The sequence below is a fragment of the Danio aesculapii genome, chromosome 15, assembly GCF_903798145.1.
Source record: "Danio aesculapii chromosome 15, fDanAes4.1, whole genome shotgun sequence".
In the NCBI taxonomy this organism is placed as follows: domain Eukaryota; kingdom Metazoa; phylum Chordata; class Actinopteri; order Cypriniformes; family Danionidae; genus Danio; species Danio aesculapii.
This window is the reverse complement of record NC_079449.1, coordinates 26,103,323-26,127,664: the sequence shown is the minus strand read 5'-3', so window position 1 is coordinate 26,127,664 and position 24,342 is coordinate 26,103,323. Positions and strand designations below refer to the sequence as shown.

The 24,342-nt window shown below is 34.8% G+C and overlaps 1 protein-coding gene across 3 annotated transcripts in view; it reads left to right on the top strand.

Moving 5' to 3' along the window:
* Window positions 1–24,342, top strand: part of arhgef12a (Rho guanine nucleotide exchange factor (GEF) 12a) — an 80,198-nt gene that overhangs the window by 30,620 nt on the left and 25,236 nt on the right. For 2 of the 3 annotated variants that reach the window (XM_056473328.1, XM_056473327.1), the window contains exons 3-19: window positions 4,391–4,485; window positions 8,892–8,948; window positions 12,173–12,271; window positions 13,911–13,960; window positions 14,191–14,248; window positions 15,509–15,681; window positions 15,816–15,890; window positions 16,469–16,579; window positions 17,512–17,619; window positions 17,757–17,885; window positions 17,968–18,066; window positions 18,138–18,248; window positions 19,709–19,807; window positions 20,263–20,305; window positions 21,652–21,757; window positions 21,874–21,999; window positions 23,830–23,862. In XM_056473328.1, the coding sequence (XP_056329303.1) occupies window positions 4,391–4,485; window positions 8,892–8,948; window positions 12,173–12,271; window positions 13,911–13,960; window positions 14,191–14,248; window positions 15,509–15,681; window positions 15,816–15,890; window positions 16,469–16,579; window positions 17,512–17,619; window positions 17,757–17,885; window positions 17,968–18,066; window positions 18,138–18,248; window positions 19,709–19,807; window positions 20,263–20,305; window positions 21,652–21,757; window positions 21,874–21,999; window positions 23,830–23,862 (1,572 nt within the window). The remainder of the gene's footprint in view (window positions 1–4,390; window positions 4,486–8,891; window positions 8,949–12,172; window positions 12,272–13,910; window positions 13,961–14,190; window positions 14,249–15,508; window positions 15,682–15,815; window positions 15,891–16,468; window positions 16,580–17,511; window positions 17,620–17,756; window positions 17,886–17,967; window positions 18,067–18,137; window positions 18,249–19,708; window positions 19,808–20,262; window positions 20,306–21,651; window positions 21,758–21,873; window positions 22,000–23,829; window positions 23,863–24,342) is intronic. The other variant, XM_056473329.1, reaches the window with a different exon arrangement.

Here is a 24,342-nt window from a genome sequence, read left to right as displayed (position 1 = left end):
GTTAGCTGTATGATAATTATTAACAATGTCAATTAAATGATAATTTTGTTACCATCTTAGCAAATTGTTAAACATGATGTTAGCATGATTAGCATCCTAATCATCTTCACGTAATGCTAGCAGAAGTAGTTATTTTTCCATCTTTGTAACACTTCATCACTGTTTTACCATGGTAACGTTAAGTATTAGTTTAATGCTAATCTTGATTGGATATTGTTAAATACTTGATGCATTATGTTAACAACATGCTAACTGTGACGCTAACATGATTAGCATGCCGTTAGTTGTATGATAATTCTTAGCATTATCAATTAACTGTTAATTTTGTTACCATCTTAACAAATGGTTAAACTTGATGTTAGCGTAATTAGCATGTTGTTACATTATTTTAACCATGTTAACACAATGCTAGTAACACACTAATTATATTGCCATCATGGTAATTTTTTTTATTGTGTTAGCATCATGCTAGCAGTTTGCTACTTGTGTAAGTATTATGTTAGCAGTATACTGATTGTGTTATCATAATGCTAACCACATGCTAAATGTGTTAGAAACCATCGAGACCATCCTAACAACCTGAAAATGTACATTTTGTAAGGCTGGGCAATTAATCGAGAAGTAGTTGAAATCAATATTTACCTATAATCGATCAAATTTTTCCAGGTCAATTTTTTCGATTACTTTTCCTACCGCGTGTGGAGTCACGTGACCCCACTCTGTTAAGGCTGATTTATACTTCTGCGTCGAGCACGCGAGTATGGTCCAACACAGCCTTTGCATGGGCGCATGCGCGCACACCTCTCAAAAAATTTAACTACATGTCTCGAAGACACGTAGCACAAGCTCTGTGATTGGTCAGTTTGGTTGCGGTGACGAGCGTGGGTGTCGCTGAGAGCCGCGAGCCCGTTGGAGCATGTTTACTAGTGTCAAGTCCTGTGGAGGAGCTCCGAATGGAAACTTTATGTCTTGTGTTTACCTTATAATTAAAGTTGTTGCACATCCGCCGGTTCCCGCCTCTTAATAAGCGAGTTTTAGCTTCTTGTAGAATAAAGTAGCATTCATAAAAAACAAAACACCCGTGAAGAAACTTGGCACTGAGGCAATTTTTTTTAAACTAAATAAAATAATCGTTCATTAATCATAATCGAGTTAAAATGTTCAATAAATCGAGATTTTGATTTAAGGCCAAATCACACAGTCTTAGTTTTGTATTTATCACATTGCGTAGTACCTTCTACATAGAACATGTTAAATATATATTACTTTACGCATCTATATTCTTAATAAGCAATGTATTGAATATTTTGTTGTCCACAATGGCTTCCATAAAAATGTTTTGGCTCATATACTATGGAATTCACTGTTTTGTTAATCACCTTCTATATAATATAATATAAGTTTAGAACAACTTGAAACACAAGTTCATGTGGTAGTTTAATAAATATACTACCCTACTTTAACAAATTCCTTGGCAATTCATATATCACGCCAAATTCCATATATATGATTCTGCATTTCTGTCCATGATTTCAGCATTTCGGAAATCATCAGGCCCAACAGGTGAGAGAAATGGCAGCAGGATGTTAGTACAGTGGCTCTCAGTTCAACACTTTCAGACAGGCCCACAAAGGGCTTCTTCAGCACAGTGTCCCATCCCTGGCTGGCCTGGAGAACAGAGGCTTCTCACACGGCCTGTAAGCGGGAAGCAGAGCCCTGTTAAACACGCTCTCCCCACCTCACCTCACCGTGCTGCTCAGGCTACTTTTAGACCTGGAGTCAGACTGCTGTACGCGGGCTTTTCCACTCGCTCTTTTGATAGAGAAGCTGCAGGATTCATGTGGAGCCTCTTAATTGGCGTGTGTAATGAATAGGGCTACATTAGCTCGGTGGGGCACATCTGTTGTCCTAGCGGGAAGTTAACTAAGTAAACAGTGATTGCACACAGCAAGAGGACACTCTGTGCTACACAATACGCTGTGCTATCAGTCAGCGCACTTAAAGCTGGTTTGAATTAATGACTGACAATATGAGATTGAGAGAAGGGGGTATAAATACATGTTGCATATTTATGATGGATTGTGAGACATGTAGAACTGCTTCTGCTAAATGAGTATTCATTTTATAGAAAGTTTTATAGTGAATGTATTAATAAACATGGTAAAATGTAGAGTTATTAGTCAGTCAACGATCCAAATGTTAATGGATTTTGGGAACTTTTACCTTTAACATATTTTCAAATAAAAAATAAAGCTTTTGTGTGTTTTGGTAGATTATTTACATGATTTTGACACTGACTATGTTTACATGGACATCAGTAATCAAAGTATTTGCCTTAATCTGAATAAGACAAAAATATGATTAAGGTGTTTACATGAGTTGCTTTTTGAATGTTCCCTTCATAATCACGTTTTACATTATAGCACATAATTCGATTAACGTCATTGCCTCACCATGCGATCCACATTTTCTCCGGAGTTTCGTGTAATTTCGGGTGTTTCTTTTTTGATTTGTCGACTTTAACTGCAGTTTGGCACTTTCACTTTCATTCAGGAACTTTTCATGCATGTCCCCGTGACAAACGAGATATTGGATGTTATTATGAACTGCTGGAAGAGTGTATTTTTAATGGAATTTGATACAGCACAATGTTTGGGGAAAAAAAACTCCACTTTTCACGATGCAGGTGTCTGTGGTCCTTCACTGACTCTATAGTGTCAAACAGCCGTGTGTGTATGGCCTATCTTGTCACAAAATGCGGCAAAAATCCTACACGACGGTAATAGTTTGATTGCGGTGTTTACATGTCTGTACTGCACTTCGAAAATGTGACTAAAAGCAGCATACTCCACATGTCTTCAATTTCTGTGTAGTTCAAATATGACTTTAGACAGACTAAGGTAATTAAAAATCACTATTTGCATGGTAGAATCTTAATCAGTGTTTTTTGTGTTAAAATCAGATTATTGGTGTTCATGTAAACATACTCATTTTTGGCACATGAAAATAGAAATCTTTGAAAAAAGGTCAAGTTTTTGAAAACGGTATTCAAAAAGCATAGAAAAATGTTCAGTTTTTACTACAGATTTGTCATCTAAGCGTTTGTGTGTGGATTAAAATAAACATCAAATGGTAACAGAACATGGCTTATGAAATGGTTTAGGCCAGGGGTGTCCAAAGTCGGTCCTGGAGGGCAGGTGTCCTGCATAGTTTAGCTCTATCTTCCTTCTTTCAACACACCTGCCTGGAAGTTTCTAGTATGCCTAGAAAGAGCTTGATTAGCTGGTTCAAGTGTGTTTAATTGGGATTGGAACAAAAATATGCAGGACAGAGTTTGGACACCTTTGGTTTAGGCTAATCGTTTATGAAAAAAAAAAAAGATTATTTATTGAAAATATGAATTACATAATCTAATGGTAAATATATTATATATTTTTTGTACATAATAATAATAGTTTTTTTGCAATGCAATTAATATTAAAACTAGTTATTTTTCATTCATTCATTTTCTTTTCGGCTTTGTTCCTTTATTAATCAGGGGTCGCTACAGCGGAATGAACCGCCAACTTATCCAGCATATGTTTTACGCAGCGGATGCCTTTCCTGCTGCATTCCATCATTAGGAAACACCCATACGCTCTCATTAACACACACACTCATACACTACGGACAATTTAGCTAATCCAATTCACCTATACCACGTCTTTGGACTTGTGGGGGAAACTGGAGCACTCGGAGGAAACCCACACGAACACGGAGAGAACATGCAAACTCCACACAGAAATGTCTACTGACCCAGCTAGGGCTCGAACCAGCGACCTTTTTGCTGTGAGGCGATTGTGCTACCCACTGCGCCACCGTGACGCCCCTTAGTTATTTTTAGTTTTCTTTTTTTTACCATTTGTACAATTAACCACTTTATTTTTCGTTAAATGTGAGTGCATGAAGGTATAATGTATATATGTTTTTTTTCATTTCTTTTTCGATTCATTGGGCAGTATTTAACACACGTGATAATGATATTTATTTATTTGTGTCTCATTTATACTTTTTTATTTATATAAGCTATTGTTCAGATGTTTGGACTTGGAGACATTTTTAAATTGGTTTCATTTTTTTAAACATCTCTATTATGAAGTATTGTTTTGCAATTTTATAGATTTTCAGTTATCACAGAATCTATTACAGATTTATATCATTGGATACAATTTGTAACACATTTGGTGTGTAATATCAATATATTACAGTTGAGTAGTTATTTTTTGGTAACTATATTTAATAGTTTGCCTTTCTAGCATCTTCCACCCCATCAGAATGTGTTTTGTGCTCATTGCAGGGTGTTAATGTATTTCATTGACCTACATTGATTTGTTCCATTTTGTGTTCACAGAACCAGTAGCTTTCTCAGCAGAGACCACCCTTCTGACAAGAGGGCCAAAAGTGATAAGCTGCCCGGTACCCCAACACACGAGTTTGACCCAACAGGTAAATGACGTTCGACAGTTTCTTTCTCACTCCCGCTCTCTTTCTCTACTCATACAAAATCGTAGTGTTTAGCTGTGTGCGCGCATGTGGTGTTGACTGAAGCACACAGTCTCTTCAGACTCCAAAATGGAAACAGTTTCCTCCACATACAGCACAGATGGAAGGCTGTGCCCGTCCACTAACTGCAGTGGAACGGCTTTAAACAGCGGCATGATTCATACTTGCTGACCATAAACGATGCACATGTTCCTGGCCTCGCTTTTGGCAGTTGAAAGACATTGTCAGTGTGTTTTTCTTTCAAGTTCAGCCTCTGTTTTTCCTCTCAGCTGCCGGTGAGAGTAGAGAAGGAAAAGCAGTCCTGTGTCCCGTTAATGGGACGTTTATGGTGGAGAACAATGTGCTAATCGTATCAATTAATATACAATTCACATGGTTTGAATGGAGAAACGTTTTCCGGTTTGATTGGAAAATAGCAGTGTGTATGAAGATGACAGAAATGCATCATCTTCTTTTTGAAGATTTCTGAGCCATTCTGACGCAGTTTAAGATTTATTGTTTGTGGTTTGACCTCACGTAAATGTCTGAGATTCACATGTGTGTTAGAGGGAACAGTGGTGAAGGGAGGATGTGATGTGCATGTTTATTTCGGATGTTTCTCTGGTGTTGGACTCTCCTCTTCTGATGCATGACTTAACCATCCTAACCATGGTGTGACGTTCACTGTACTCTAGGGCTGGGCAATATAGCTGCAAATCTAATTTTTTGAGGTATATCATGTGTTAAATGCGAAAATAAAAGGAAAATGTTATAATCAAGTTAAAAGTAATGATGTTTATTAATGTGGTTATTGATATGCAATGTATGCACAATATTGTTCAGAAATATGGTGTTGGTTAAATTCTAGTGATGTTTTATAAACAAATTTCGGGAGGAGCACGTGCAAAAGTTTCAGTATCAAATACGTCATTGACAATTATTCTATTATCCAATCAGTTCTTGACCAAACCCCTATATATACCAAAGCTGTCTTACCTGCAGCATCTTACGACTTTAGCATCCCTCCACCACCCCGTCACCTCACCTCTTAAGCATTACAATCCCGGGGGGAGCATTCTGGGGCCGGGCTAGATACTTCGCTCGAATCCCTATTCCTCTTTGTTTCCTGATAAGAGGAATAACTCGAGTTTGGGTGTCTTCCCCGAGCTCAGAGCCCTCTCCCCGGACAGCACGCCAAATACGCTTTATTCTGAAACTATTGCGTTGTGTGAACTCGTGAATTGAACTAGTAAACAAACAGTAAACTAACAAATTCACCGTGGATCCATTTTTCACCAAAAATACATTAAAACAATAGTAATAAATTGACCAATTCCAGCGTTATGGATGTGACATTTGCAGTACAAACTTAAAACTTCAATTCACACAGGATGTATATGTTAACGGTATATTGAAAAAAATAATCTCTTTATATTTCTCAAAACAACTAACCACAGAGTTGAGGGAACAAAAAGAATCAGTATGTAAACAATGAGAGAAATAAACGTGTTATGGATGTGACCACAAAAGCATGTGAATTTACATTAAAAAAAGTAATTTGTAGAAATTTTGTGAATTAAACCACACAACCCAAAATAAATAATGCTAATTAAATAGATATGAGCTGTCTCTTTATATAACAAAAAAATATTTGTTTTATTTTACATTTACATGCATTTATAAGGAAAAAGCTTTGTTTTTGATATGACATCTCTTCGGTACGGATGTGACAGATGTGAAATTGCGATTCTCTGACTTTGATAAAGTAAAATAGTTTGAAAACATTGACAGACATTTTTGAATATTTGTACAGAACTGGGAAATATGAGCCTACATAAACGACCTAAAAGGATTTTCGCTAATTTGGTTTGTTGTTGTTTTTTTTTTTTGATTTCTTAATTGCATGGGATTTCTCTATTCTACTTTTAGGTACATTTAATTTTATTCAGATCAATTCTATTATATTTTGACAATTTTAAAATAAATGAATCTAAAGTTTTTATTATTATTATTATTTTACAAAATGGTGAACAAGTTAAATGTGTTTTCTCCAAATATGGTAACAGTTAATCTTCTTGCAGGATAATAAACCTAGTATGGCACAGCTATTCAATTGGCCCCCAGCGGGCCGAACCCAGCCCCCGAGGCAATTTTTTCCGGCCCTCCAAATAGTGACCAAGACATCAAAAATAAATTTAGTTCAGTTGAAAAACGGCCGCTATAGTTATAAAGTGACGTGCATCTGTTCAATACAGCTGTTGAAAACTTCATGGGGAGAGTTGTGCGTGCCTTTCAGTGCAATGTAAACAAAAGATATGTTAGACGAATTATTACTAAAATGATTATGTATGTATGAACGCAGGTGATAACAACAGTTAATCTTAACTTACCTAATATAAAGCTTGAATTTACATTAGACGTGATAACCGTGAAACCATAATTATTCTTCAGAGTACATAATCGTACAACCAAAATCTATAATTGTTGCATCCATAATTGTTATGCAGTTCAAAAAATACCATATGAATGTGTCTGAATGTAGAAGAAGCCTATACTTCTCCAATGCACTGCTGTTGTTGTGCTTTCAAATGCAACATTTGAATGTTTGTAAAAAAAATTAATAAATAAAGTCTATTGTACAATGCACTGATATTATGTAGTTTCAAAATACAATATTTAATGTAGAAAAAGCCGACGTGCGTATCTTAAGGAAAAGTACAGCATATGGCCTCTTCTATGCCGTTGTGTTATCACTCATATCTCTCCGGCCCTTCGTTTGGGATGCTTTTCATGAACCGGCCCCCATGACAAACTAATTGAATAACCCTGTAGTATAGTTTTTAAACATGAACATCAGCGTATCAGCTATGTTGAGTTTTAGGGATTAGTGTGATCATAATTATGTTAACCATAATCATATTGAGTCTGATTGTAGTTGCAGTGAGGTAACAGGACACTGCTCATTAAAACAAATCATTGATACCAATGTTTGAGCTTGACTCAGTACATCTCTTAAAACTTACCATTCATTGTGTAGTTTTAGAAAACATTTTACTACCTGAAAATGCCTATTGTCTGACTTTGGTAAATCAAATCAAATAATTTAAAAACAGTGACAGACATTTTTGAGTAATTGTACAGAACTGGAAAATATGAGCCTATAAACGACCTAAAAGGGTTTTCGCTAATTTGGTTAACTTAATATGTATCTTGGCAAGGTTGAATTGCTGTTGTACTTTTAGGTACATTTAATTTTATTCAGATGAATTCAGTTATATTCTGACAACTTTATAATAGATGAATCTAAAGTTTATTATTATTATTATTTTAGAAAATGGTAAACAAGTTAAATGTGTTTTCTCCTAATATACGAAGTTAATCTTAGAGCAGGATAATAAAACTAGGTTTTAAACCTGCACATCAGCATACGAGCTGTGTTCATTAAAAATCATTGATACCAATGTTTGAGTTTCACTCAGTACATCCCTAAAATTTACCATTCATTGTATAGTTTTAGAAAACATTTTACTACATGATTAATAAAATTAAAATAATTTGAGACATCTGAAAGCAGCCAAGTTAAATCAGAGATTTGAGTTTAAATTAGAGACTGATAATGTATTTCTTCTCTGACTCTCTCATGTTTTTGTGTAAATTACACAAAATTTGTGTTTTGTTTAATTTTTATTGGTCTTTAAAACACAAAACAACGCATCATTGAAAATCTTTCATATTAATGCAGCACATGGGCAGATTTTTTTTCATATTGACTATTAGTGTATCAAGATATATTGCTCAGCCCTGATGTCTTTCTCTTCTGGAGTGTCTGAGAAGAAGTGTGGCTCTTTTGTGTGATTGAACAATAAAAAAGTTGTATAGACCTATAAATGATGCAATTGTTTCAAATCCTAAGAGTCCTATTGAACAATACTACTGATTACACATTTGTTTTGTTGAGATTATAAGTAACCTGAACTAATCAAGCTCACAGTTTGCTCTATTGTGTTATGATTAACTATAATAAACTATATTTTGAGATGAAAGCCAAAACTTATGTGCTTGTGCAACTTAAATTAAAGTTAATTTTACACCACACATTGGAAACATTTATATGTGCATTAGTTTCTGGGTTAACACCTGGGGAACTAATACTTAAACTTAATTATTAATCTTATTAATCATTTCAGGAGGAGGCAATTTGTTAAAACAATAGACCTCTGGGAATTCATTTATCTGCAGACAATTATCCACTCCAAAACAGCCATACTTTGTGTACTTGTGTCATTGCTCATTTTTTCATTGGAGTCCTCTCTTTGTGTCCTCTTTGATGTTTGTGTGTGTGTTGTGTATCATGGTGTTGTGTTGCTCAGACGTGCTGGTGCAGAAGAGTGGATGTGTAGTGGCTGACAGGAGACCTGAGTCTTGTGGTAAGATGATTGAAATGTTGCTGTGTTGTTTCTCCAATACTGTGAAGTTTGAGTCTTGTCAGCATTTAAATGGAACTTTAGTGCTGAGTTGATGTTGGACTGTGTGTGTATTATTTGATTAAAACTGATTGGATTTTCTTTAATGGCTCAGTCAGGAGGTACACATTCAGAAAGATAGGGGATAACTTTGTACGTGCAATGCACTCTTTTATATTAAATTGGTGAACGAAGTGGGAAAAAACTACTCTTGTTTTCTTTACGGTTCAGAAAATACTCCAAAACTCTAATACTGTGAATGAAATGAAATATTTTTTTATATAGTTACAGATACAGATAGTTACAATAAGCTGGCCTCAAACATGAAACCTTTGTAAATATTTGAGTAAATTTTAAGCAATCTCTATGTAATACAATCCTTCCCAACACTGTCCTCCAGATTCATAAAGCAAATCTGATTTGATAGTTAAATTTGAACATTAACATTAACAAATTCCAATCATTTGTAAATAGTGTGCATGCTCATTTGAAATTAGCATAAGCCCCACCTATAAATGACTACTATGTAAATTACGTGTCTAGGAATGCGTTAAAATAATGTTGATTCCATTCCTCCTGATGCTGTGTTCACACCACACATGAATAAATCTCGCTATCCGCGCGTAAATAAACACATTTTGAGTTTACTTGCTACATTCGTCAAATTCGCTTCATTTGTGTGTAAAATTCACTTTGCAATAGAGGTGGATTCACGTCATGTCCAGGGCTTTTGTCTGCTCTGTGACTCTAGCTTCATTGGTAAATGTCTAACATGGATTTTATTGACAGAATAGCTGTGTTTATGTGCTTTAGGAAGGCTGAAAAACAGCGTAGGTTCATTCGGCGCTGTGTCTGAGTGTACTAGATCCTTTCAGTGGTGCACCCAGCTCTTTGTTCATCAACTTCTCCAGAAACTGTACCTGGATGGAGGCTTTCAGCTGTGTTTTAGAATGAGCTGAGCCCAGTATGATGAGCTTGTCTGGTGTCGGCAAGAGGATTTCCCCTCAGGACACCAACAACAGACACTACGTCATAATCACGGCCTTACAAGAGCAAGCTCATGATTGGTTAATGCAGCGCGAATGTACGCTGAACTTCAGATATTTCAACTCGAGCGATTCGCACAACACGGGCAAAACGCTTAACTCGTGCAGTGTTATTCGCGCGAATCGTGCCACAGGATGTCTATTCGCGTTCGTGCATTAACCTAACATGGAAAATCACTCGCGCTTGATACTTTATCCGCATCTGGTGTGAACGCAGCATAAGGTTTTGCTTCAGTACATTTCATGAATGTAGGAAAGACTAAAATGTCATATGCCTAACAATAAATTTTCAATAAACGTGTGTCCACCTAAGCCCTTTTCAAAAAATGTGCAGCTGGTGGCACATCTTTTGGTGGTGCTTCGTTTGCTGTGATTTGGAATCCATGACAGTAATGTATGGACCCTTTTCACAAGACTGTTATGACGCTTTTAACAGTCATCATAATCCTAAATCCTTAATAGTTTGTAATATTTTGATTTTTAAAAAAACAGATGTACATTTATGTGTATTTATGTTTATACTAAATCATCTTTGCATCAAATGACAAAAAACAAATTATCGCTGATGTGAGGTGTTTGAAATGCAGAGTGTATGGACAAGACACAAGTCATACAATTTGTTTCCTTTCCTGAAAGTCTTGATAACAACTTTGTTGAGTTTTTCTTTTATTATTTTAGCAAATAGGATTGTAAAAAAAATTGTTGTACTCTCCCATTCTAAGTTTGTCTAAGTTAAGTCAACTATGACGGCCAAAGTCGGGGCCTATGGTGTAGTGGAAAGTGCACCGACACATGCACTTCGGTTCGTGGCGACCTGGGTTCGATTCCCGCCTCGAGGTCCTATGCCGATCCTTCCCCTCTCTCTGCTCCCAACACTTTCCTGTCAATTCTCTCTACTGTCCTGTCAAAATAAAGGTGAAAACGCCTAAAAAATAATAATAATACAAAACTGGGACGACTGAAAAAACCCGGAAATGTAAAATAGGGTCTATTACTGTAGTTCATTTTGAAAAATAATACAGAATCTAAAATTTGCTGCTACCAGAACTTTTATGAATCCAAAAATTGACATCAGAACAGATTTACGAGTGATTTACTCATGTTTCATGAATGACTCGTGTGAAAATTAATACTAAAAACTTGATGTAATGATGGAGAAAATTTAATGTTGCAAATCATTGTGTGATATCGTGCACCATAATCTTTTTTTTTATCAGTGTTGATTACAAATTCATATTTTTAAGCAAACCATGATTATGGAACCTTTAGTAACATTATAAATATCTTTCCTTTTCTATGTTTTTGCTTTCCTTGTATTTATTCTCAATAAAAAAAAATTCTTAAAGACCCCAGGCTATTTAGCTGTACTGCATTTACTATGACAATACATAATATATAATTATGTAAATTATACATGGTCAAGGCTGAAATTATTCATACCCCAGTGGTTGATTGTATATATGCTCTGTTTATTGTTCAGTTTGGTCTTTCAAATTTGAGATCACTGATAAATCATGACTCACAGACATCATTAGCCAAGTCCATTACGCAATACTGTTTTCTTTTTATAAATGAAGGGACTGATTTTTTTTGTGGTAAACGACAGCCTGTAAAGCATACTTGAAGATTTAGAATTTTTCTAGAAATTGAGAGTTGAGAGGACATCTTGAAAATACAGATCTAGGTTTTCCTTCGTGTGTTTGGTTGCTCCGTTTACATGCAGTTCATACTCATTTCTGTCATAATGACAACTGCGGATTTCAGATATGATTGGATGAGCTAAGCAGTGCCATTTCTCAAGCTAGTAGCATTAGATGACCACAATAACCCACATCTCTCATCATTTTCTATGTCTTTCCATTAGTCTGGGAAAGGGTGATAGACTTTAATTGGAGACCATTCATTTCACATCTCTGCAGATATTTTATTTGCCAAGTACTTTATGACTGCCAGTATGCACTTACTTACACTGTCATTTTTAATCCATTTTTGGAGTTATTGTTACTCTAATCTACTTTGATAGGCCTGTCCTGATGAATGCTTTAATAAAGACTAAATCTTATTCATAGCTCTCTTTTGCGAAATCAGATTCATAGCTCTCTTCTAATAATCCTGCTTCTTATTCTCGCTCTCTTTCTCCAGGGCTGGTTCAGAGATGCGTGATCATTCAGAAAGATGAGAATGGCTTTGGGCTGACCGTCAGTGGGGACAACCCTGTTTTCGTGCAGCTCGTCAAACAGGGTAAAACTCATGTTTGTCTTGCTGTCCTGCCCATCAGCTACTGTGGATGTCTTTCACTGTGTCTCTCCTCCTCCTCCTCGAGCTGATATAACTGCACTGTTGCTCAGAAATGGAGCTGGTCTGTTTATGTTCTAAAGAGAACCAATTATAGGGATGCACAAGGATAGTGAAAGATATATTGAATAAAAATACTGTAAAGCCTGAAGTTTTCTTCAGTTGTGTTACATGCTCGCTAGCGTTTGTGCACTATACACATGCCATGAGTTTCATTAATAACACAATACAGCCAAAGCCCGTTTTATTTATTTATTTTTATTATTATTTATTTATTTTTATTATTATTTTTTTAATTATTATTATTTTTTAAATGGCAAGGCTGTTTCTTCTCATTCAGAAAAGAAGCAGAGGAGACTTCAAACTAGTAAAGACTGCAAAATAGTGGATGACTTTGGCAAGCAGTTTTAATATCTAATCTGAAAATTGAACTAGATCTCGATTTTTATACTAGTACTTATTTTTTTAAGGATCCTAGTAACTTATTTAGCATGTAAAGGGCACCTAAAGTGGACAAAAGAGACTATTTAAATATAAAATGTAAAGTGTAAACAGGAGTTTGTCTCCATCTATATGTGATCCAATTATCTAAAATTACCACGATCCACCAAACAGGCAAAAACTTCAACGAGTTCAATAACTTTTTTGTCTCCTACATTTTGTATAGAAAAAGTGCACACACTTTGAAAAAGTATGAATCTTCCTAGTGCACATGTGTTGATTTACTTTTAAAGGCTGTGTAGTCTATTGTGCTGAGGTATTCCTTGGGCTTAAATGATTTCTTTCCAGCCATGTCATTTTATTTCATTAATGTTTTAATTCAGTATTGTCAGCCCTGACTAAAGTTTATAGCCTTTACCAATTTTAAAGTGGCAAAAAGTCCTCAAATAATTTTTTAGGTTTGAACAGTAGAAATGTTAATTTATATCATTTGAAATGCAATGAAGCCATTTATTTATCAAAAAATTTGTTCAAAAAACAACACCTATATATATTCGCAATACTCTCTAAAAAAGTGTCCTAATACACTCATAGTTGTTTTGTTCCCAAATCTGTGACATTATAGTTAATAGTGAATGAGTGGTTTTAGATATCAGAGAACACTGCCCCCACAAAAGGCTTGTGCCTGAACAGCGAACGTAAATTTGTTGGTGCAAACTAATTTTTGGAAAACAAAAACAATGGCAGAACATTCAAAACTGTGAAGTAAATTAAAAGTATAGTGAATGAATAAAGTAAATAAAAATAGTCTATTTGAAGACAATCTGTATCTTGTTTTTTCCAAAATTATGCTTTTTTATTTATATTTGTGAGTTTTCACAATTTTTGATGGTTTCATTTGGCCCAAATCTGTTTCCATAAACGAGTCTATATGAGACGATAAATGTAAGAGGCTTGATCATTTGCAGAACGACAGTGCAAACTTATTTGTGTGCAGTGTAAATGGAGCACACAAACCACATTGCAATGTGCTTAAAGCCACCCAGTACCCCTCAGCAGCTAGACAGAGCTCTGGCAACCACATACCACACCAGAAAGTACCTTTACTTTATAAATGCAAGAATCATCTTTTTTTTGTCAATAGATGGCGCTGCCATGCGAGCAGGTGTTCAGACGGGGGACAGGATCATTAAGGTGGGACACATACAGTTTACTCTATGAAACTCAATATTTTCTGTTTACACTTTTTCCTCACTGCTCAGCCTAGCTCTCCGTTCACCACTGCATTTGTGCATCTGTCTGTTCTGCCACCTGCTGGCCACACACTGACCTTGTGTTTGTGTTTGTGTACAAGCAGAGCCTGCATATAATTGTTTTTGCAGTCAAGACTTAAATGCTTATTTAATGTCTTTCTTCACTTTCAGGTGAACGGGACCTTGGTGACGCAATCAAACCATGTTGAAGTGGTGAAGTTAATCAAATGTGAGTATTAACCACTTGTTAAGATGAATAGATATTAGTCCTTATTCAATGCTAGTATTTATTTCAGTTGTAACTGTTCTATTGTAACAGCTTTTTTTGCAGTTGCTGTTTTTTTTGTTTTTGTTTTCTTTTTGTTATTGAGAGCAACTATTCCTTCTTGACCAATATGTATTTCAGTTTCAAAAGCATTAATTAATAAATTAGCAGTTATTCATTAAGTTTAATTGCTTATTTTTATATGGTAGTACATATTTTTAGATACTAGTACTTAACTATGGAGGATCAGAAGTGCCGGTTAGAAATAAAATGAAAATTTTAATTATCATTCTAATAATTGAAGCATAAAAATGTATATAAATAAACCACAATTTAAATGAACAATTAATAGACAAATGAATAGACATATTTAAATGTTTATTTAAATAGTGATTTTAAATGTTATTTAATAAAGCAATAAAACAATGCATTTAAAATGACCAATTTTATAAATATTTATTTAATTTATGTTTTAAAACGCTGATTAACCAAACAATAAAAAACTTATATTTAAAGATCATTTAAAATGCATTTTCTCTTTATTTGTCACTTGCTTTTCTTTTCCTTTTGCTACATGCATTTCTCGAGTTGAAAAACAATTCGAGTTTAAAAATGCCATTGGACAGTCCACACGTGGGAGCAACCAAACAACTCACCTCAAGACGAGCTAAACCCTCTCTCGCTTGTAAATGAAACACGCACTGTCATTGGACAGAGAGAAAGCCATAGCTAATTTTAGGCTCAGATTTCAGGGATTTATTAGCTTTAGCTGATTTCTGTTAAATTTTCATTTGGTTCTTCGTTTTATTTCTAACCGGCACTCCTGGTCATCCATACTTAACGTCATAGTTACCTCATAACAAATAACGAATATTCTGTCATCTTTCACTCATCCTTCACTTGTCACAAAACTGTTTGACTTTCTATCTTTGGTTAAGCACAAAAGAAGTTTTTTTTTTTTAATGTTGGAAACCGGTAACCATTGACTCACAGTATTTGTTTCTCCAATTATGGAAGTCAATGGTTACCGGTATCTAACATTCTTCAAAACATCTTTTTTTGTGTGTTTGGAATATTGTAGAGTGATCTAAATTTTAATCTTTAAATACTTGTGCTTATTTTTAAGATGCTCATACCTATTAATAGAAGCTAGATTATACTCCTTACGCACTAGTATTTATTCATTATATGCGTGTTCTTATTTATCTGTTTCTTTCTCCCCAGCCGGCTCTTATGTAGCCCTCACAGTATTAGGCCGACCGCCTGGGTTGCCCCAGATCAACCTCTCTGAGGTGGACGTTGGTCTCGAGTCACCGGATGTTTTCGGGGACCCTTTTATTACATCCCCCAACTCTTACAATGCAGCAGAACGCACCTCCTCTCCTCTTGTATCATGGGTAATCTCTTCATACCTTCATTTTCTGTTCATTTGTTGTCATTTCGCTTCCTCGTATCTCTCCTCCAATTAAATTACCTCCTCAATATTTATCACTTGCTCCTCCTTGTTGTTTCTCAACACTACCCGGCATAGGAAGAGAACAGTGCTCTACACAACCAAAGAATGGACAGCAGGAGGACTGGTTTAAAGGATCAACAGGACACGCAGGTCAGAATCTAAATATCAGACTACAGGTTTAAAGATCACACCTACTCTGCTTTCAATTTGACAAAGTTTTTCTGTCAGTAAAGTGTTGAGTTACAGTGCTGTAATGTTTTCTGTATGACTTAAGATGATAAGAATGAGGCCTATCCTGTTGGAGGTAATTTACAGCTCCGGTGGCTGATAAATGTGAGGGTAAACTTAAGCTCCTCCCATTATTACTCAACAGTGCAGTTTTACCACCTTTCAGAACTTGTAAACAAAGCGCTGTCATTCTGAGACTTTCTAAAAGTAGACCTATAATTTAGTAAATGTAAGCTTGGAGTATCAGCGCAGAGTAACATGTCGCAGTGGTTATTAGGCCTGTTGCTTTTTGTTTATCTGCGAGTTTAATTAGGATGATACCAGGTGAGACATAGGGCATTTAACTAGGGCAATGGGTTACAGATACAATATTGTTGCCCATTCTTTAAAGGAAAGTAGCCAAGCAACAATGCTCTGAACATTGCTTCAAATTGTGTCCTGTGTATTATTAGCATAAGAGGTCTGAGTGTATAGTAAATGAAAATGTACTGATTCTTTAGGGACTAAAGGAGGACTACAGCAGAACCCCTACGCCCAAACCACTACGGGACATCCAGGAAGCCAAAAAACACATTCCACATCATCAGAGCCAGTTCAACAGGGCTACACAAGTATGACATTTTTTGATCAGTATCAATCATATTCAGATCAAAACCTCTATATCACATCATATCTTTTTAATTTTCTCATTTTTCCCCCCCTGATAAATCCCTGATATATGTCATTTCTTCAAAATGCAGCAGAATATGGTTTGCTAAAACTGCCTTCTAATAATTGAGGCCTTGAGATGAAGAGCCATATATATAACCATTATATTATATATTTTTATTTATCTTGAAGATAACCAAACAAAAGCTTCTCAATTCTAAGGAGAACATTTTTCAGTTTCAGTATTAAAAATCAAAAGTTATTGTGATGTATGTTTCTCAAATGTGGAAGAATGGTATATGGTGTGGAATAACAGTATTCATCATATCTCTTTAAACGACTAAAGATCTGATTCCTTTATCGTAGTTTAAGTACAGCAACAGAAACTTCAGGTAATATTAAGTAGGTAGTATTTATCTTTCAAGTTTGTTATTATTATTTATTATTTAAAAACAGAAAATACAGTATAAACAATGTACAATGCATAAACTACCTTACAGTACAGGCAATAACAATCAGTTATTAATAATAAACAGTAAGTAAATTAATAAATACATAAAATGCAGACATTATAGCTAAATATTGTCATATATTTTAGAGATATACACCTTTTCTGTGGATTTTTCCCTGGTTGTTCTCGTTTCTGATTCAAAATGTTTTCCCAGCATCCCTCAAAGCCTTCCTTACACTTCCATTTGCTCATTTTGGCTCTCATTTTTAAAGCAGAGGATTTGCATTTTAATGTCCGAAGCGGACATAACAGCAAGTGATATCAGGACAACTATAGTTGTTTGTCCTACGCACTCAATGATTGTCAACTGGTCTGATTGATTATATTGGTTGACCACTATTTAAAAGACTGTTAGCTTCAGAAATGCCCATCTGTGCTCTATAGGAGAGTCTGTGTCTCAGGAACAGTGAAGATGGCTCATGGGCAGAAGAGGATCAATATAAGGGAGATTACAGCCCAGAGGCTTTCTGGAGTGGAAATTCAGTGTCATCTGTAAGTGTAGTTTTTCCTCTGAGAAATTTTCACTGATCTCAGTTAAACAGTGGCTATATCTTGAGTGTACTCAATGGCTCTCCTTCCCAGTGGTTTAATTAGTGTGTTTATGGTGTGTGTGTGTGTGTGATGTTCAGGTCCACCGGCGCTTCTACCCAGCTTCTCCAGAGAGTCAGCGAGACTCTAACTGTTCCAGTCCGAAAAGCACCCCCAGAGACAGCTTTAACTCCTGCCCTTCTCCTGAAGTTGAGGACGGTTCTGACCTGGTGAGTACCTTTGCTTCTGATAGACCTTACCGTCTGATTTCATGCAAATGCAGCTTTCACACTCCACTACTTTCGGTTGTAGGATTCTCGATTCCCATCCACCGTAGGGAGCCCACCGTCTCGTTTGGTTTCTGAGATCATTGCTGCTGAAGATGATGACTTTGACTCTGAGCAGGAGCAGGTATTCTCAGTTGCTTTTTCTAAGCGCTCAGACTGTGAGTTTGAATCTGAACATGATCTTATATGTTTCAGGTTAATGGCCAGTGCAGCTGCTTTCAGAGCATCCATCTGCTCAAGACTCGACCTGCTCATCTTGCTGCTTTTCTGCATCATGTGATCTCTCAGTTTGACCCTGCACCTCTGGTGAGTTCCAGCTGTAATTAACAGTGCTTGCTAAGGCAAGCATGTCTAGTGTTGTTGGTCGTGCTTTTCTTAGCAATAAAGATTTATGTTTTTTGTCTGGTAGATATTAAATAGACTAAAAATATGCCTGAAAGTGCTAAAAGTTTTTGTTTTGTTTTTTCATGTTTTTAGGCCACCTTTTCCAGCTAAAAGCGAAATTGTTCAAGTTTATTAGATAAACCGTATTATGATTTTTAAGCAAGGAATTAAATTATTAATGTTTATTGCAAATAATATTTCAGTTCAGCAAGTTAAATTGCATTTTTTTCCCACAGAATCGCATTGAATTGCAAAATATTACAGAATTGTGTATACTATATTATAAACTTGGAATAGCCACATTGTATCTTGTAGTTTTGAGGACAAAAGTCAGAATTTAGAGAGAGCATATGAACTGACAATTTCAAGACGTAATTGCAGTTCTGAAGAAAACAAAAAGTCATGATTGTAAGATAAAAGCTTAGAATTCAGACTTTTTTCTCAATTATACAACCATTTTTACTGATTTGTGAAGGAAAAGTAACTCTTTCTATTTTTTAAAATTCTAAAGTAATACAAATTCTCTGAGGAAGAAAGTCAGAATTTAGAGAGAACATATGAACAAACAAATTCAGGAAATAATGGCAGTTCTGAAGAAAAGAAAAGCCACAATTGTGAGATCAAAGCTTGGAATTCAGGCTCTCAATTATACCACCTTTTTCACTGATTTGTGAAGGAAAAGTAACTCTTTTTCTATTTTAATAAATACTGAAGTAATACAAATCCTCTGAGGAAGAAAGTCAGAATTTATAGAGAGCACATGAACTAACAAATTCAGGAAATAATATCAGTTCTGAGGAAAAGAAAAGGCACAATTGTGAGATTAAAACTTTAAATTCAGACTATTTTTCCTCAATTATACCACCTTTTTTTACTGATTTGTGAAAGAAAAGTAACTTTTTTCTATTTTAATAAATACTGAAGTAACACAAATCCTCTAAGGACGAAAGTCAGAGTTTAGAGAGAGCATATGACCAAATTCAAGAATAATGGCTGTTCTAAAGAAAAGAACCCACAATTGTGAGATAAAAGCTTGGAATTCAGACTTTGTCAATTATACCACCTTTTGTCACTGGTTTGTAAAGTAAAAGTAACTGTTTTTCTATTTTAATAAATTATAAAAATACAAATAAGTAATACAAATCCTCTGAGGAAGAAAGTCATCAATTTAGAGAGAGCATATGAACTAACAAATTCAGGAAATAATGGCAGTTCTGAAGAAAAGAAAAGCCACAACTGTGACATAACTTCATTTTTTCTCAATTATATCACATTTATTTCACTGATTTGTGAAGGAAAAGTAACTCTTTTTGTATTTGAATAAATTATAACTTAATACAATTCCTTAAATCAGTCCGTTTATCTCTCGCTGTGCTCCACAGCTCTGCTATCTGTATGCTGACCTCTACAAACAGACCAACTCCAAAGAAACTCGGCGCATCTTCATGGACTTCTTGACGTTCTTCATAGACCGGGGGGCAGTAAGTGGAACTTTTTGCACCTCATCTCTTCTTGCTCAAACCCGTCATTGTCTGCACTGCCTTGGTGTCTATTGGTCTGTGGGCATGTTAAGGCAAAAGCCTCATCCACCCAGATCAACTGTGCCTTTTGTCCCGAGAGGTGTGTGGAGGGTTACTCCTCTCCCAGCAGCCTCAGGGTCAGGAAGCATACGTGCTCTCAGACAACCTTTTACCTTCACGGTCATCACGTATTGTTGTTCTCCAACTCCATGTGTGTTCATGAGTGGGTGCGAGTCTTCCCTGCAGCGAACTTTGTTCTCTTTCTGCCAGATGGATGGAAATTGTACATGTTTTTTCTTCCTAGAACTGTTTTGTTACCTTGTTATTTTAATGTTTGTAGTTTCGTTGCAGGCAAAAAAATTAAACCGACTGTTTTGTCAGAAACATTTTAATTTATTATTATTTTTGTTCAACAGAATTTGAAAGTCGCTGTGCCTGAATCCATCTCATCTGAACTCGGTAAGCGGAGTTAATTTTAGAAGTACAAAACCCATTCTCACCCTTGCAGTGTTCATTTCAGCATCCAACCACATAATCATTTCTCAGCTCACAGTGGGAAACCTGCAATTGTTCAGAAAGCACAAATCCTGTTTAATGTACATGTTGATTTTCCATGTAATTATGGATTTAGCTTCTGAAGTTCTTGGTTACGCTGCCCCGTGTGTCATGTTGACACTGCTTATAAAGACAACATGTGTAGTGACGTCTACTTTCTCTATGGCCCAAATGAGCCATTTCTGTGATGCAGGTTGTTTACGGATCATAAATGGGTGTGTTATAATGTGTTTTTGTTAGACATGTTTGAGTATACTTACCTTGCTGTAGTGTTTTGGAAAATTGATTTGTAAATAAGCTTGGCAATATATTCAAAAATATTAAAACTGTTTTAGAAATCTTTTTACCTTTTAATAACAGTAACAGAGACAATAATTTCTCAATTTCTAGCAGTTGAACATTCTTTTCAAACTGTGATACAATGGTGTATGTTTGAAATGTTTAAATGTTTAAATATATATATATATATATATATATATATATATATATATATATATATATATATATATATATATATATATATATATATATATATATATATATATATATATATATATATATATATATATATGTGTGTGTGTATATATATATATATATATATATATATATATATATATATATATATATATATATATATATATATATATATATATATATATATATATATATATATGTGTGTGTGTGTATATATATATACCCTCTGGCTCTGGCTGCCTGATACAGTAGCCACGCCCCAAACTCTTGCTATTGGTTGAGTTGGCAGATTGAGCAAACTACTCTGAATGTTTTGATGGTGCTTCAGGTACTCAGGTGCCATTTACAATAGTTCATTTACATATTATGCCTGGCATCCATAGTACATCAGTGTTTTCAAAAAAGATTTGTTTTCACAGAAGATGCTGAAGACCTTTTTTATTTAAAATCTTTTCGGGGGTTTTCACCATTAATGGACAGGGCAGTGGTGATTACAGACCTTGAGCTAGGAATTGAACTCAAGCACCTTAGTGCTTTGTGTTGACGCACTAACTAGCTAACTACCTAGGCTATTGGTGTCAACCTGAAGACCCCATTTTAGTTTGGAACGACATTTTAAAATAAAATCTCACTTGTATAATGGCAGGTCAGTGCTTACACTTTTGGGAGAGATGCAAAAATGATGCATAAATAGCATAGATACTTATTACTCAGCTTTAAGTCAATATAAAGAAATAAGATATGTGTGACTACTTGATTTTTGTGTGTGTTGTCAGAGCGGAGGAGACCAGAATTGATTCCTGAGGAATTACACAGGCAGTACATACAGACAATGCAGGAAACTCTCTTTCCTGATGTACAGAGGAACCTGGAAGACTTCAGGTGTGGAATACTGACTTCTATCATAGCTCACCTGTGCTGTCACTTGTTTTCTTATTGAGATTGACTGTAACCTAATGACAGCATCACCTTTAAATGTCCTGCATGCACTCTTGCAGGCAGAAGCGCAGTATGGGCTTGACCCTGGCGGATGCAGAGCTGTCTCGTCTGGACTCTGAACAGCTGGCTGTAGACAGAGAGAGAGCCTGTGCTGAAAGCATCCTCTCCAAGATAGATGACGTTCTGTGAGAGTCACTCATACACACACACACACACACACACACACACACACACACACACACACACACACACACAGACACACTCTGATCATCACTCTGATTTAGGCTGGGCCATATATGGAATATTTATAATATGATTACATTGATTTTGCTCATGATATTAAACAAAGCTATGTTTTTTTCCTTCAGTTCATAACAATAAATTAGTTTTGCAATTTTCCCCAGCCTTTAAAGAGGGTATCCGCGGGATCTTAAGTCTTAAACTTTAAAAGCTACATTTTAGGCCTTAAAAAGTCTTAAATCTATTGAAATGTTGTGTTGTAAGTCTTAAAACTTTTTTTAACAGGTCTTAATTTTTTTTTGTTCGTGTATAGTTACCCAATCTAGCCATTAACACCCATACAGTCACCAACCATCCATCTCAATAATTATTTTGTACAACTTTTTATTTACAAATAGCATTTAAATACTTTCCTTACAGTAACATTTGCTTAAAAGTTCTCCATTTATTTACTGCATATATTTAAAAATGAATAAAAAGATATTCAAACAAAATTATTATTACTGTATTATTATATTTAATAAATTTGAATCATTTTTGACAGGGCTAGTGAAAATCTTTTCTATCTGGGATATAAAAAAATCGTTAGCATTTAGCCTTGTACAAATTTCATTCATAATGGTCTTAAAAATGTCTTAAAGTCTTAAATTTAACTTGGTGAAACCTGCAGAAACCCTGTTTAAAGGATAGCTATTAATACTCTATGATGTAATTTTCAGTTTCAAAAACATCGGAATTTAATCCAATTACAATGTATTTATTTATATGTATTGTTCAAAATATTATATTCAAAAATAAAGATTTTCTACACCCAATTACTACTGTATGTTTACTACTGTAGCTGTTTGTTCAAGATTTCTGTTTAATGGAGAGATTTATTCAACACATTTCTAAACATATTAGTTTTAATAACTCATTTCTAATAACTGATTTATTTGATCTTTGCCATGATGAAAGTAAATAATATTTGACTAGATATTTTTCAAGACACTTCTATACAGCTTAAAGTGACATTTAAAGACTTAACAAGGTTAATTAGGTTAACTAGGCAGGTTAGGCTAAATAGGCAAGTTATTGTATAACGATGGTTCGTTCTGTAGACAGTCGAAAAAATGCTTTTATTCTAGCTGAAATAACACAAATAAGACCTTCTCTAGAAGAAAAAATATTATCAGACATACTGTCAAAATTTCCTTGCTGTTAAACATCATTTGGGAAATATTTAAAAAAGAAAAAAAACTCCAAAGGGGGCTAATAATTCTGACTTAAACTGTATTTTTATTCATGCACGTATAAATCACACCATTAAAATATGTATGGTATTGTCAAAAGACAAAAATATTTGATATATTTTGAGAATTTAATTATTATTTGACATTTGCGAATACATAATATTATAAATACAAATGGCAAATATTTAAAAATGAAGAAATTATTTACATTAATTGTAAAATGTATTATATTATATTATATTATATTATACTATATTATATTATATTATATTATATTATATTATATTATACTATATTATATTATATTATACTATATTATATTATATTATATTATACTATACTATACTATACTATACTATATTATATTATACTATATTATATTATATTATATTATATTATATTATATTATATTATATTATATTATATTATATTATATTATATTATACTAAATTAGTGAAGAGACACATCATCCAGCACTATTTAACATACATAGGTTTATATCCTATATGGCTTTCCCTCATCTTACATGTGTCTCTCTAACAGGTTGACTTCACAACCCACAGAAGAGGAGAAATGGTGAGAATATTTTATGTTTCCCTCCCGCAAGCCCTCATTAATAATGATCTTCCCTAAAAATATTATGGATGAGCGTTATTTGATTGCGCTTAAAGACATTGTGTCGGATTTGTTTGCAAATTGTCAGCTTGAGGTTCCAGCACATTGACACTTGACACAAATGCAAGATGCTGCCGAACAGAGCGACTTAATGAGATTTGTAATCCTCATGCATTTCCTAGTCCTCATTTACCATAATGTAGGCAAACATATTTGAGATGCCATATGGAAACACCGCAAGCCTGTATGATTTATGAATGTACAGGACATATGCGAGAAGATAGATGGGAAAACTCGTGCACGTGTTTTGTGACATATGGCAGAAGGCACAATAAGATAGGAGTCATGTGGAACAGAAGGAGTCGACCACATGGAGCCAACAGCACTCAACAGGCACAACACAACCCTTTGAGACTCGAATCTAAATTAGGAAATGAAAGA